The 16,492-nt window shown below is 47.3% G+C and overlaps 1 protein-coding gene across 6 annotated transcripts in view; it reads left to right on the top strand.

Moving 5' to 3' along the window:
• The first annotated feature begins 1,896 nt into the window (after positions 1-1,896).
• The window catches only part of DPY19L1 (dpy-19 like C-mannosyltransferase 1), a 251,591-nt gene continuing 236,995 nt past the window's right edge, over positions 1,897-16,492 (top strand). The window contains exons 1-2 of one of the 6 annotated variants that reach the window (XM_075586669.1): positions 1,897-1,934; positions 4,248-4,600. In XM_075586669.1, the coding sequence (XP_075442784.1) occupies positions 4,288-4,600 (313 nt within the window). In that variant the 5' untranslated portion in view covers positions 1,897-1,934; positions 4,248-4,287. Of the gene's footprint in view, positions 1,935-2,040; positions 2,246-2,945; positions 4,114-4,201; positions 4,601-16,492 lie in introns of those variants that run through there. The other 5 variants (XM_075586667.1, XM_075586666.1, XM_075586665.1 and 2 more) reach the window with 5 other exon arrangements.

Raw genomic sequence — 16,492 nt, forward strand, 5'->3', positions numbered from 1 at the left:
ACAGTGCGTGGTATGCCACATAGGATTTTTACAGACACAGTCTCTGCCTAGATCATCTTACAATCTATGTTTTTGGTGCCTAAGGCACGGGGAGATAAAGTGACTTTGCCAAAGGTCAACAGGAGCTGACTCCAGGAATTGAACCACGTTCCTGATTCAAACTCAGTGCCATTAATTACAGAGTCAATGTCGTTACTCACTGAGCCGCTCCTTCACTCATCAATATAAGCTGTCTTAAGAAGATATCTGCTTCTTGTGTAAAATGTGGCTCTTCAACACCTTTTTAAAAATCAGATAAGTATGGTTAGATATTTTTTTAAATTAGTGATCAATTGTGTGTATAGTGTCTATGATGTCATAATCAGTCAAGCACATAAACATATGTATCTGGTGTAATTGAATTACCAGACAACATTTCAACATTTATTTTTAACAGGATGCAAACAAGTAAAACTGTTACTTTAACTCGGAGTACCCCAAGACCATCATAGGTCCTATGACGTGCAAAGGACATCATGCTAGAAATTATCGCTTTCTAGGGGGAGATTGTATTCAACGTGATCAGGACAGAACTGGGGCCCCCTCCACTTGCTTTCAACATCCTGGGGCACCTGCCCGCAACCACGCTTGCCACTCGGGTGCCTTCGATCTTCCTGCTCTCAAATGGTTCAAGGTGATTGATCTAAGGAAGCCAGTTACACTGGAGAAAAAAAATGTCTAAAAAGGTGCAGCTCTGCCCACTATGACCTACGTTGAAAGGGAAAAACATGTGACGCCCTATAAAGCAGATTACCAACATTCATTTTCCTCTTTTAGATTTTAATTTCAGAGTTCAAAGCTTGTGGCATTGTTCATGTGGCTACTCCTGCTACTTATTTTCACTTTCTCCAATCTACCAGGCAGCACATACTGTAGCTGCTTTCCATGAACATTTCAAAGGATCTAATAATAATAATAAAACGTCTTATCTTAATTTTCACAGATAAGGTTCTTTAAGGTCCACTAATGTCACTAAGCAAGAGAAGATATATTGATTATATTAAGAAATATTAATTAAAACGAAGCCATATTAAATTAGGCTTAAACTAAAATCCTTTATGAATTAACTAGATTAAAGAAATCATCGACCGGGGAAAAACTTGGTTGGTGAGAGCAGACATGCAGACACTATACACAGTTTTGTGAAGAAATCTTTAAAAACATTAGCATGCAGGGGAAACTGCGCCTTTATAAAATAAAGTGACTTGATACGTGGGACGGTCCTTTTATATTGGGCCATTATTTTAAACGTGAAGAGCACCTTCTTATAAAAACTAGTTGGCCCTACAGACTTCAATGGGGGTCATCCTCATACATATCAGTTATACCCAAAGACTTTCATACGATACTTTTACACACATCAGCTACCCCCAGGAGTGTAAGTACTATTTTTTGGGGCGGGGTACTGTACATACAAAATTAGTGACATCCATACATTACGATAATATAACATTTTTATAATAAAAATGTATAAACCCAAGGGAGGCTGGAGCACCCGCACCCCAGGTTCTAGCCCCCACGGCTGCTCCCTTTTGAGGTCTCAGAAATAAACCTCTTTGACATCACCTCACCGTGTATTTTAATAGTCAAAGGTCTCTCTAATGCAAGCAGATCAGTACTATAGGTTGAAACTATTCTTATATATGTATATATCTATCTGTGTGGTGTGGGACAATTGCTTCTTTGTACAGACAGCAAACCACCTAAACAGGATGAATATGTACTCTAAAAAAGCTAGAACATACATACATAAGCAGTGAGTGTAAGGATAAAGAGAGGAGGGAAGAGATTATGATGGTGGCCAAGGTTACTATGGAAACAGGGGACTTGTTATGATTTGTTCTGGAACAGTTATAACCTGTGACACTGCAAGACAGAGAGAAAGAGTAAGAAAGGTACAGAGATGGGGGGTAGGGGAGACAGGGGTGCAGAGGAGGGGGTAATAAAGGGGAGGACTAGAGAGAGCAGACAGGCACAGAGTGTGGGAAGATAGAGGAAAGGGAGTAACATAGTAGCATATATAGTGGTATGGATACAGAGTGGGGGAGGCCATACAAAGTGCTGGAGATGGGTTTTGGTAAGGCTGTCCCTGTGCTGGAGGATGTGTCAGGGCCCCAGGGGCAGGGTGAGGTGTTTGCAGCTCCAGCACAGCCCGAAACCCCTCCCCATCTGCTGCTCACAGGGAGAGACCCCCAGCCTAAGATAGGTGTGTATTATTGGCTGTCAGTGTCTGTACCCACTGTTGTCACTGGGCCTGCCTTTTCCCCCCTTTGGCACTGGATGTCTTTTTGTGTGTGTGTCCACTGTGTCTGTCTCTGCCCCCCTGTGCTCCATTGTCACTGGGTGTCTTTTTGTGTCCCTGTGTATCTTTTCCTCCACTGTATGGATAGCTATGTCTCTGTTCCCTCCCCCCCCCCCCGCCCCTCCCCCCAGTCCCTGGGTATATGTTTGTACCCCTCCCTCCTGTCCCTGGTTATGTTTGTCCCCCTCCCTCCTGTCCCTGTGTATATGTTTGTCCGCCTCCCCCATGTTCCTGGGTATATGTTTGTGCCCCCCCCCCCCCCCCCCGTGTCCTCGGATGTTCGGCTGTATCCCCTCTCCCCGGGTTATAGAAAGGTGTCTGTATACAGTGTCCATATGGAAAGCATTCAGCGAGAGGTGGCGGGTATAGGATTATGTAGCGCACACAGCAAGGGCGGGATATGTGGCAGGAAGAAAGAAGTCAAGGACAGAAAATGTAATGAGAGAAATAAAGGCAGGTAGCGGAGGGGGCAATCATCAATCAGCAAGGCGGAAAAGGAAATATAGGGGTATGGTTGGAAGAGGATAGGGAGGGATTTGTGTGTCTCTATCCGGGTTAATGGGGGGGGGGGGGAGATACAGACCTGGCACACCCCACCCATCCTGTTTATGAGCCAGCCCTCAGCACGCATGTCATCTGTACAGACCCCAGCAGCAATCTGCATGAAAATGCAAACGCCCTTTACATTTGGCTTTTAATGGTATTAACGGGACATATGCATTAACGCCCACATTCACTAAATGGTGCCCCTCTTAACCCGCATCCAATTAAACTGCTGCTGGGGCGTGCTCAAATGTAGCACTGTTTAGTGAATCTGGGCCTAAAGGCTGCATAACGGGTAAAGGTGTATAACGGTAACTGGTGGCAGCTTCACAGTCACGGGGAGGTGTTACTGCACAAGCAGCAGGCACCCGCAGGCAGGTCTATTTCACTGGTCCAGGCTTGCAGAATACTGACATGTTTGCACACGGAAGGAGGCAGGAGTGAATCTGCCAGCCCTTCCCTGTCCACGTTTAACTCATTCCTTAGCCCAGATCATACAATGCAATAGTGCACTCGGCTCCTCCTCCACATCTGTCTTTGCAGAAACCTCCCCACCCCTTACCCACAGCAGATTAGCTTTATTTACCTCCCCCTCGTTTTTTCAAACTACCTCCCCTATCAGAAGATCTAACCAATGTCCCTCCTACCCATACAGAAGAACCCATCCTCTGTCCCTCCTACTATTATTTCCCCTACCTCCCCTTTTACAGTAAATCCACTCTCAGACCCCGCTTCGCCAAAAGCTTCGCCTGCTTCTTATTATTATAGTCTATCTCCAGCTAGCCCTTGTAGCTGCAGTTCCCCTGCTACCCGTCCTGTGTTCCCCGTTACACATTCAGTCCTATGCAGCAGTCCCTGGTTCTGCCCCCACTTCCTTGTCCTTAATGTGATCTCTCCCTGTGCTGTTATCCCCCTTATCATTCTGCTGCAGACTTTTACCTTCCACCTCCCCATTCCTGCTTATTTCAAGTCCTCTGCCCTGAGCTTTCCCTGCTCATTGAATATCATCTATCAGTTGCTTCTCCCTGTGTCCCTAACTGTAATCATCCTAGGATCAATTACCCCTCTTATCTCGTCCTCACCTCCCTTATCTTGTCTCCACCATCTATCATTAGTATCCTGCTGCAGCTCCTCCCGTTTCATCTTCATCACTATCAACTCCATTTAATCCCAAACCCAATTACCCCAGTGCAGACGTCCAGGGTTCCTCAGCCTGGCCTCTCTCTAGGGTAAGCAGAAATAGGCTGGTTCTGGTCACTTACATTACAGCAACACCTTGCACTGTACTCATATTGAATGCTTTTGTTGTTGTTGCAGGTTTTGGTAACCCCTTTTGTCTTTGTGTCCTGCCTGTCCTCTGCAGGGATCTGTTTTTTTGGTGGTGCTTTACAGTGGTTGGTTTTATGATGCCTGTGCAAACCAGAAATAAGATGAAGGATCCTCCCAGCAGGTCAAAGAATCAAAGGCAGCAAAAACAGCAACTTTCTAATTCATCTTCTTCCTCTCAAGAGGAAGGGGTTGGAGAGACTGAGCCCAGGGGTAGGAAGAGACATGGATCTGGTGGGAGCCACATGCAAGGGTCAGCCTCCGATAATTCCAGAAGCAGGGGCCACAAACATCCCAGAGGTGCAGAGGCCCATCATCCCCTGCTAAGAAGTGGACTGGAGGGCTTTAGTAGGGCTGCTCGCTTAAAGACATGGACCATCTTGCTTCTAGGTAAGAGCCGGCACTTACTTTTATACAGCGCTGTCAATGTACTCTGTGCTTCACACAGCACAAAAATATATGTGCAACTGATCACAGCTCTGAAGTTCTTATATTTAACTTTGTAGAACCTGAAACACAGGGATATAATGTGACTAGTGTGTATAGTGCAGCTGCTGAGTCTCCATTTGGGATCCCCAAATTCAGAAGCTAGTGTCTTAATTTCCAGATTGCTGTGGGTACCCATCCACTGCACTCATTGTATTGAGTAGCAGTGCCAGTAGACACAATGAGAAATCTGCAGACTTGAGAACTCTCTTTGTTTATTTCTGAATGTGTGTGTAATGGGCAAGGTGTGCACTGGAACACAAGGTGTAATTTGGAGACAGTATGAACACATGGAAGAAGAGAACTGGGTATATAAGAGGGCTATGCCAAACTAGGATGGTGCTGAAAAGAAAGCAGTAGTTTCTCAGAAATGTGTAAAACGGATTGTGAAGGGGGTGTAACGCTGACCAAATCTTAGGGCAATACATTTTACTAAGATCCCATATGTGGATATCCGTGTGGGGACCTTGTGTATGTTAATGGCTACACATGAGCGTTTGTACTATGCTAAAAAGTATAGCGAGAATGATTAATAACATACTTCTTTGGTACTGTAGAATTGTAGATGCCTGCAGTGCATATATTCCAGTCAACGTAGAGGTTAACATTAAAGTGAAGGTAGAGGCTATTTACCATGCGAGCTGGGTAAATAAGGCACTTGTTGGCCTTATTAAACTGGTGTTGACAGGAGAATAAATAAAAGACTTGTTCACCCTTACATTAATTTTAACCATTACCCTAAGCAGCAAAGTCCTTATAATCTGTGAGGAAATCATTGTCAGCTAAATAATGGAAAGGGAGGATGTTAAAGATTGGTTGGCAATCGGCAGATGACAACAATTGGTGAGGAGATACTTTCTGAGATGACAAGTATTATACAGGACATATTGTGAAAGCAGCTGCAATCTTTTCTCAAAGAAACTCATTAGAACATTTTTTTTTAATACATAGTGCGTTTATTACACTTTGAAACCAATTTTTAAAAATGAAACTGACAAATTCTGGATAAGAGCTAGATTTTGGGGTCTTATTAAAGATTTCAGCCATTGTGTTTTTGTTTTTTATATGAAATGTTATCCATATTGCTACACTGTATGTGTTGCTGCATTCTTTCTGCAGTTCTGCGTGAGTTTCTGCAAAGGCAATTAAACCGCATTTGCCCTGCTGATACTAGGAAGAACACCTGCAGTTTGAGCAGAGATTGCTGGGCTGCAGGAGCGCGCGGCGAGGGTGCGAACGCTAGCAAGCAGACGTAGCGCCCTGTCTGAGCTAGCCCTAAGGCTGCGCTTATAGTGCCGGTGACAGCGACGCAATGTCGCGGTAAAACAAATGCATTGCCGTCGTCGCGTGCGGTTATAGTAAGCACGGCGCGACGGATTGGTCGCGATCACTGGAAGTCATCTCTATTTGATTTTCCAGCGACCGTCGCATCGTCGTAGCCAGCACTATAAGCGTAGCCTAATTTAGCTAGCCTCTCCTCGTAAATCAGATTATCCATCCATCCCCTTTATTAATTTGGTGGCTCTTCTCTGCACTTTCTCTAGTTCCATAATGTCTTTTCTAAGGAGTGGTACCCAAAATTGTACTAACTATTCAATGTGTGGTCTTACAAATGCTTTATAACGGGGCATAATTATGTTTACTTCCCTTCCATCCATTGCCCGTTTAATGCAAGATAAGATCTTGTTTGCATTTGCAGCTACTGCATGACTTTGGGCACTATTGCTAAGCCTGCTTTCTACAAGCACTCTTAAATCCTTCTTCATCAAGGATTCCCCTAATTTATCTTCATTTCATTTGTAAGTCGCCTTTTTATTCTTGCATCCCAAATGCATAACCTTACATTTATCTGTATTAAACCTCATCTGCCATTTACCTTGTCAAGTTTCCAGTCTCTCCAAGTCCTTCTGAAGAGAAATTACATCCTGCTCTTCTATTACCTTACAGAATTTAGTATCATAAGCAAAGATGAAGCCTTTCCTCTCTATCCCAACCTCAAGGTCATTAAAAACAAAGTTAAAAAGCAGGAGACCCAATACCGATCCCTGAGGCACTCCACTCACAACTTTAGCCCAACCTGAAAAAGTTCAATTTATGACAACTCTCTGTTGTCTATCCTACAACCAGTTTTCAATGCAGGTGCAAATATTTTCTTTATTTTGTACACTAACCTCGTGTGGAACCGTATCAAAAGCCGTTGCAAAATCTAAGTAGACCAGATCAACCTCATTACCCTGGTCTAAATTCCTACTTACCTCCTCAAAGAAACTACACTGGCGACACACTTTATTCGAGCTCGGCTAGTCCCACGAATTCGGGCATACCCGGGTGTATTGAGGTTTGTGACTGTTTTCTGCCCGAGTGCATTGAGTTATTTTCCAGGCAGGGATTGAAGCATTTTATTCCCGCTGGCTGCAATACTGCACAGTATATATATATATATACTGCATTACAATTCATGAATTTATGCCATCTGGTAGACACGCGAAGCATTGCAGCCTATTAAATCCTAATCATTATCATTTAACAGATCAGCCGCCCGTCAGCCAGGCATGAACCCAGGCTGGGAAGGCAAACGCAACGGGGCTTGTCAGAGGTGAGGAGCGGCGCATTCCAGGTATCTGCCAGGTACATACTGGGTATTTGCTCGAATAAAGTGTGTCGGTGCAGTAATAAGGTCTGTAATTCCCCAGTTGTGATTTATCTCCCTTTTTAAATAAAGGCACCACGTCTGCTTTATGCCAATCTTGTGGTACAGAGCCGGTATAAACCTGCTATTTTGAGCCAACAGGCTTTTTTTTTTTTTTAACTTAACTAAAATACTGTGATAAGTTGGAGTGCTAAAAAATACTTTTTTGCGCATCATGAAAAAAGTTCTGTTGTATCTTCTCAAAGCTCTCTTACTCCTTTGCTTATTCAAATATGAAAAAGGGACACAGCGCATAAAGTAACTCGATTTCTTAGGGATTGTTGGCGGAAAAAATGTTTAGGCACTCTTCAACTTTTACAGTATTACTCAAAGGTGCTTTCAGGCCTATTCAAGTTCAAATCATCTTAGGGAGAAGGAGTTGAGTTTGAATCGGGGACGTGGTTCAATTCCGCGTGTCAGCTCCTTTGACCTTGGGCAAGTCACTTTATCTCCCTGTGCCTCAGATACCATTAAAAAAACCATATGTTGTAAGCTCATCTGGCCAGGGACTGTCTGTAAAATTCCTATGGTCTGGTGATAGGTATGGAATGGGTGTCCTTCCTAAGTTCCTACCTGCGCTATAGTACTGAGTTCTTCCTTTTTTTTTTTTGTATATCACGAGAGCTCAATTGCTTGTCGTGACGAAAGAACAAGAATGGGTGACAGACATATGAAGAAAATACTGATCTCGTCTAATTACTACACTCCTTCAATATAATTTTTTTAGCGTATTTTCTCCTGCCTCCGTTATATATATATATATATCTCCACACACACCTTTTGTAAAGCATTGTATACACTGTGGACGCTTTATAAATTTATATTTACAAGCATACACACATACACACCCACTCTTGCATCACAAACATTCAGGGACCATTTAACACCTAAAGTCATGAATCGCATACTGCACAGAGCGAGGGATAGGTTTCATCCACAGATAACATACCAGCCTGTTTTAAAGTAAAACTTCTCTTGCTTTACCCATTGTAACATCGCTCGAAGAGGAGATCAGTGTATCTCGAAAGCTTGCACAAATAAAAGCATTTTGCTAGCCACTGAACGGTAAAGAGGATTTGTTTTTTAATATATATATATATATGTATTAAAAAACAAATCCTCTTTACCGTTATATATACACACATATATATATATACACACACACACACACATATATATATATATATATATATACATACATACATACTTACTTACATACATACACACATACAAAGAAAACAGCAGGCACACAAAACTCAAGCAAAAAACAGATGCTTATCCCATAAAAATAATGTAGAGATAATAATTACCAGAGGGATGTCCGATAATAAGAGACAGCACACTGAGGGTTAAATCCAAAACAAAGTCTGTATAGTAGACAAGAGAGGCATTGCAACCAACGTTTCGGTCACCGTAACGGGACCTTCCTCAGTGTCATGCAATGGTCAAATACCCGTGTGAATCCTTATATACCACCACCCAGTGCAACATAAACAAATCCAACCAATAGCCAAACATCTAATCATTAAAAACAGCTGTCACACATAGCTCATCAAAAAAGCACACCCACCTGCACAAGGAAGATGACCAATCACACAGCTCTATGAAAATAGAATGCCCCCGGCCACACAGGATGACGTGTGCTAATTCCCACGCCAGCGTGTGACACTAGCGTCCCGTCAGTGCCATAGCAACAGCCGGGTAAATAACATAAACAAATACAAGCACCAATGTATCCTGTCTCAAAGGGGACAAATGTGTGCACTGTATATCCAGCATGCGCGGGGACGCAACCACTAGGGGGAGCAGACTGCAGGCATCGTTAATAGCCCACTGCGCAAGCGTAAGAAAAAGATCTGAGAGGCAGGGGTGTGCGCTGAGCAAAAGTGCGCATCACAACAGACATACACATTACCCTCGCCTGCTTCTAACATATCAATGTGTCGACTGCGCATGTGCCCCAGGACTCAAAACTAAAACTATGTTGATGAGAGAACGACCTCTGGTGGCCAAACGTATGTAATCCATGCACAGTCAAATAAAAATAAAGGCAATAGAAACGGGGAAGAAAGAGGGGGAGGGGAGGGGGAGGGAAGGGGGGAAAAAGGAGGGGGGGGAAGAGGGGGGAAAGGAATGAGCAAGAGAAGGAATGAAGGATGGGAGAGGTCAAATAATATGGCAGCTGCAGACAAGTAAACAAACAAAGGAAAAGTGATGTGCACACATACATACATACAGTACATAGACAAATTAGCCAAAAAGCTACTCGCCCAACCAAAAAAGGTACTCACCACCTAGCCCCGCCCCCACTTAAAAGATGCAATAAAATCCTAATAAGAATTAATAGCAACATTCGTTTTTGACACAACAGTTTATTTATTATATTACATTTATACTTTACTACAATTACTCCTTGTTACATAGTTATGTGTGTGTGTAAATGTCAGATGACCTCACTAATCTAGAAAAAAAACATGTGGATGGCTAGTGTGCGTGAGTGTGGGACAGTGTGTGGGAGTGTGTGACTACTCTGGGGGGGTGGGTGACTGGGTGGGTGACTGGGTAGCCAAGAGAGGCACCGCATGTGCCAGCACCCGCTGCTCTAGCGCACCACTCCCACCCTCCCTTCTGCTATGTGGCAGTGCCCAAGAAGGCTAGTAAATGAGAAAATGTAAAGTTTGAAGAATCGCCACATACCTTCCCCCCCGTTCCGTCTTCCAGGGGGACTGGGAGCTCGGTGCGGTGGGACAGGCGGTGTGGTGGGACAGGCGGCTCGGTGCGGTGGGACAGGCGGTGTGGTGGGACAGGCGGCTCGGTGCGGTGGGATAGGCGGTGCGGTGGGACTGGCGGCTCGGTGCGGTGGGACAGGCGGTGCAGTGGGGCAGGCGGCTCGGTGCGGTGGGACAGGCGGTGCGGTGGGGCAGGCGGCTCGGTGCGGTGGGACAGGCGGTGCGGTGGGGCAAGCAGCTCGGTGGGACAGCCTGCTCGGTGGGACAGGCTGCTCGGTGGGACAGGCTGATCGGTGCAGTGGGACAGGCGACTCGGTGCAGTGGGACAGGCGACTCGGTGCAGTGGGACAGGCGACTCGGTGCAGTGGGACAGGCTGCTCGGTGCAGTGGGACAGGCTGCTCGGTGCAGTGGGACAGGCGACTCGGTGCAGTGGGACAGGTGGCTCGGTGCAGTGGGACAGGCTGCTCGGTGCAGTGGGACAGGCGACTCGGTGCTGTGGGACAGGCTGTTCGGTGCAGTGGGACAAGCGGCTCGGTGCTGTGGGACAAGCGGCTCGGTGCTGTGGGACAGGCTGCTCGATGCAGTGGGACAGGCGGCTCGGTGCAGTGGGACAGGCGGCTCGGTGCAATGGGACAGGCGGCTCGTTTTAGTGGGGCAGGCGGCGCGGTGGGACAGACGGCGCGGTGGGACAGGCTGCTCGGTGGGACAGGCTGCTCGGTGGGACAGGCTGCTCGGTGGGACAGGCTGCTCGGTGGGACAGGCTGCTCGGTGGAACAGGCTCCTCTGTGGGACAGGCTGCTCGGTGCAGTGGGACAGGTGGCTCGGTGCAGTGGGACAGGTGGCTCAGTGCAGTGGGACAGGCGGCTCGGTGCAGTGGGACAGGCTGCTCGGTGCAGTGGGACAGGCACTCGATGGTGCAGTGGGACAGGCGCTCAGTGGTGCAGTGGGACAGGCGGAGCTGTTTGAGCACGGGTGCTGTGAGGGAGAAGTCACGCCTTCAGCTTCGGCAGGCGTTGCACCAGTCATGGAGGGGAAGGGGGGGAGGAGGCCATGGCTATCCAGGGGATTGGGTTTTCAAACTTTAGGCTGCAACAGCTCCAAATTGCAGGGAAATAGGTGTAAATAAGCGCATGTTGATTAGGCGGCTATGACGGATCGCCTGCGACCAAAATCCACTAGCCCCTGGCGTGCGGGTGGGTAGATTTGTCGAGCCCTGTATATTATATGTTTGTGAACCCCTTAGGATTTCCACATATTTCAAACCTAAAATGTGGTTAGATCTTAATCTATGTCCTAATGATAGATAAAGATAACCTGATCAAACAAATGTCACAAAAACATGATACTTTTTCAACATTTATTTATTCACAAATGATTCAACATTCAATATCCATGTGTGAAAAAGTATTTGAACTTTTAGATTCAGTACCTGGTGGCACCCCCTTGAGAAGCAATCACTTCAACTAAGCATTTCCTGTAACTGTTGGTCAGTCTCTCATCGGTTTTGAGACATTTTGTCCCCTTCCTCCTTAAAGAACTGTGTCACGATGATACCAACTTTTATCAACACATTTATATTTCTGGGTACTTGATTGAACAGAACAAGTTGCAAAATAAATTGTGATTTATTTCCTTAATAGACAAACACACGACATCTGCAGAATACACTGAAAACAACACTCACTGGGATAAGGGAACAAAATAAATTTTTCTTGGAACGAAAGAAATTGTCCTTTGCTTGCAAGCGCCAGAAATGCAACCTTGGTTGTAAAAGTCCTGTGGCTATGTTGTTATTAACCCCTTCACTCCTGGACTGGTTGCTGCTGGGCTGGAACAAAGTCTTGCTTTTTTACATCATGGATTAAAATTCAGGAATCACACTGGGGATACCTGGGGAGCCACAGTTATAGACTGGCCAAAGCTATCTTTAACATGTGGATCCAATCCCCCTCGTGGGAACAAAACAACCCACAAATAGCCAAGTTAACCACAGTTCATAAGACCGGTCAAAAGGGCTGTCCGGTGGGCAGGGCGCATGGGTCAGGTTGACGCCCATGCCACTTAGCATACCTGGGCTACACCAATTTCTTGGCACCACTAAGTCTGATTTTTGACCCCGAGGGGTCACTAGCCTGACATCTGCTGTGCATTAGTATGTCAGTTTTGTATACATTATGGGTCTGCTGGGTCTTTTCATAACTGACACTCTTTTACACAGGAAGATGCTAATCAGCTCGATCTCTTTGAGGCTCCATCATAGAAATACCGAAGCTCATTCACCCATATCACAACTGTATGCCCACGGAATTCCTGCTTGGATTTACAAGAAATAGCTCCTGCCTTACATTTAAGATCTGGAGTTTTTACCCACTTTATTAAACAACATGTTACGTTTGTGTTATAACTGAACCACTACATGCGCATAAATATAATTTTTACACTGTATTTGCACCTCAAAAATCAGGTTTCTGGGTGCTTTCGTTCTAGAATTAGTATTTCTCATTGAAATGCCGGCTTCTAGACTGCCATCACGTGTCGGTTAGAGGGTATGGCAAGCAATGCATCTTGTCTTTTACCCTCGCAGGCAGGGAATGGCCTGCAAATGGGGAATAAAAATGGCTGGGACAGGGCAACCACAGTAATGCATAGCAAATCAGGTATTAACCCCTTCCTCCCCGTCAAACCTCCCCCACTCAAGACGCAGGGATTGCCCTGACCACCCCATCCGGTGGCTGGGCTGACCTGCCAGCTCTTGAAGTTAGTAAGTCCTGAGGGCTGCCCTGGCGGGAAAGGCCATCAGCATTACCATGCTCACTTCCCTTCTTGTGCTGGATGGTGAAGTTCCACTCCTGTAAGGCAAGACTCCAGCGCAAAAGTTTAGCATTTTCCCCCGACACCCTCTGTAACCAACCCAAAGGATTGTGATCAGTTATTACCGTGAAATGTCTGCCATACAAATAAGGCTGTAACTTCTTTAGAGCCCACACTATGGCCAGACACTCCTTCTCAATGGTGGCATATGCCACCTCTCTGGGCAGCAGCTTGCGGCTTAGATATACTACTGGGTGCTCACTGCTCTCCTCCCCCACTTGGCTGAGTACAGCCCCAATGCCAAAGTCTGAGGCATCAGTCTGCACCAGGAACTTTTTTGCATAGTCTGGAGCGGCAAGTATAGGAGCGCTGGCTAGTGCAGTCTTTAATGCCTGAAACGAGACCTCACAGGCAGGAGACCAGACTACCAGCACAGACTGTCGCTTCTGGGTCAAGTCAGTCAGGGGTTTGGCAATGGCGCTATACTGAGGGACAAACTTTCTGTAGTAGCCTGCGGTGCCTAGGAAAGCCATGACTTGCTTCTTGGTTTTGGGAATAGGCCACTGCACTATAGCTTCCACCTTAGCTGGTTCTGGCTTAAGATGCCCGTCACCCACCCTGTACCCTAGGTACAGTACTTCGGCCATCCCTACTAAGCACTTGGTGGGTTTCAACGCGAGTCCCGCTTCTCTAATCCTGGCTAGCACCTCAGCTACATGCCCTAAGTGTGAGTCCCACGAATTACTAAAGACAGCAATGTTGTCCAAGTATGCCCTTGCAAACCCTTGCATACCCTCTAGCAAGCGATTGACCAGGCGTTGAAAGGTAGCCGGTGCATTTTTCATCCCGAATGGCATCACTAGAAATTCATAGAGGCCACTTGGGGTAATAAATGCAGACTTCTCTCTAGCCTCCTGGGTCAAAGGGATCTGCCAGTACCCTTTACTGAGATCCATAGTCGTCAGATACTTTGGCCCGCGACTTCATCTAACAACTCATCCATGTGGGGCATGGGGTAGGCATCTGACACTGTACCCGCATTGAGCTGCCGGTAGTCCACACAGAACCGGGTGGTTCCGTCCTTCTTAGGCACCAGGACTACCGGACAAGCCCAAGGGCTCTGGGATGGTACAATTACCCCTAGGGCCAGCATCTCTTCTACCTCCCTCTCTATACTGCCCTTCACCTCTGCTGACACTCTATAAGCGTGCTTATGCAGAGGTATCAGATCCCCTGTCAGCACTGGGTGATCTGCAATGTGTGTCTTCCCTGGCTTGTCTGAGAACAGAGCCCTATACTTCTCTAGCATAGCCCTGGCTTCTGCTCTCTGCCTGACACTCAGCTAAGCCCCCATCTCCACCTGCTCTACGGTACCCACCTGCCTAGCCTCCCCCAGGAGATTAGGCAGAGCCTTGCTCGCCGGATCCCCCATCGGTGGGCTGCAAATGGCCAGCACCGACGCCACACTCGGTGCTATGTACACATGTTGATGAGATAAGTCTTATTTCTCCCTGTCTCAGCATATACCTGTACAACATAGTTGCACTCGTTCATCTTTCGCAGTACCAGATACGGTCCCGACCAGGCAGCCATTAATTTGTTCTCCTGAATGGGCTTGAGAACAAGTACCTGCTGTCCTGGGATGAACACTCTGCTACGGCATTCTGATCATACCAAGTCTTCTGCTTGGTCTGAGCAGCCCTAAGGTTGTCCTGTGCCAACCCCATGATCATCTCTAACCGGTCTCTGAGATCTATCACATACTGAAGCACAGAAGCATCAGTAGTGGTAGTCTCCCCTTCCCATCCCTCACGGAATAGGTCCAGGAGGTCCCTGTACCCTGCGGCCACATAGTAGCTCAAAGGGAGAGAAGCCTGTAGATTCTTGCGGTACCTCTTGGTATGCAAACAGCAAGTGCTGCAGGTGAATCTCCCAGTCTTTTCCCTCTGCCTCTATAAATATTCGCAACATCTGCTTCAGGGTACCATTGAACCTCTCACATAGTCCGTTGGTTTGGGGGTGGTAAGGGGTCGTGCGCTGGTGCTTCACCCCGCACGCATCCCAGAGACACTGGAGCAATTCACTCATGAACTGCGACCCCTGATCGGTTAGAATCTCACTAGGGAAACCTACCCTAGAAAAAATGGCTAACAGATCTTTAGCTACTGCCCTAGCATCAATACTGGCAAGCGCTACCACCTCAGGGTACCGGGTGGCAAAATCCACCACCGTGAGAATGTAGCGCTTTCCTGACCAGCTGGGAACCATGAGGGGTCCCACGAGGTCCATAGCTACCCGCTGAAATGGTTCCCCTATTACCGGTAACGGGTTCAGGGGTGCCTTCACGCGGTCACCCGCCTTACCTACTCGCTGGCAGGCGTCACAGGATCGGCAGAACTCTGCCGCCTCACTGCATGCCCCCGGCCAGTAGTAACGCTGCAACAGCCGGGCTCGCGTCCTAGCGACCCCCTGATGCCCCGCTAGTGGAATGGAGTGGGCTACCCGCAGCAACTGCTGCCTATACTCCCGGGGTACCACTAGCTGTCTCTTCCCCGTCCATACCTCATCTAACCCGGTGGTCCCTTGCTCTCTATACAGGAGCCCGCGGTGCCGCAAGAAGTAATCAGACCCCTTGCTTGGCTTAGACTCGGACGCCCGCAGTCTCATGCCCTCCAAGCTGGGATCAGATCGCACTGCATCCCTAAACTGGGCACCTAACTCTGGCCACCCCCGGTCACATCTGAGTCAGGGTGACAGGGAACAGGTACAGGGAACAGTAAGTCAGTGTCAGAAAGCGACTGAGTCTGGCTTACCTGTCTGGTCTTTGCAGAGACTACTGGAACTGTAGGTCCCAAATGCAGGGGGACAGGGGCTGGTTCTGCTGCGATCTTTGCTGGCTGGCTCCTGGTGATCGCTGCAACAGGTGCCAGCTCAGTGGTAAAAACACAGGTAACGTGTCCTACACTGGCGACACACTTTATTCGAGCTCGGCTAGTCCCACGAATTCGGGTATACCCGGGTGTATTGAGGTATGTGACTGTTTTCTGCCCGAGTGCATTGAGGTATTTTCCAGGCAGGGATTGAAGCATTTTATTCCCGCTGGCTGCAATACTGCACAGTATATATATATATATACTGCATTACAATTCATGAATTTATGCCATCTGGTAGACACGCGAAGCATTGCAGCCTATTAAATCCTAATCATTATCATTTAACAGATCAGCCGCCCGTCAGCCAGGCATGAACCCAGGCTGGGAAGGCAAACGCAACGGGGCTTGTCAGAGGTGAGGAGCGGCGCATTCCAGGTATCTGCCAGGTACATACTGGGTATTTGCTCGAATAAAGTGTGTCGGTGCAGTAGGTCGTTACCCAGCAAGACCTCAGCATCTAACCCAGGCAAAACCCCCACCTCCCTCATGCCACGTCCGGCATCCCAGTCCAAAAAGACCCGGGCAACCTGGAGTGACCGCGGTCCTCCGTCTGGCATGGTCACTTGCATCCCGGTGCCCGGGAGCAAATCCTCTTGACGCACCATATCAGGGCGAACCAGAGTCACGGTGGCA

This window comes from Ascaphus truei, chromosome 2, assembly GCF_040206685.1.
Source record: "Ascaphus truei isolate aAscTru1 chromosome 2, aAscTru1.hap1, whole genome shotgun sequence".
Lineage (NCBI taxonomy): Eukaryota > Metazoa > Chordata > Amphibia > Anura > Ascaphidae > Ascaphus > Ascaphus truei.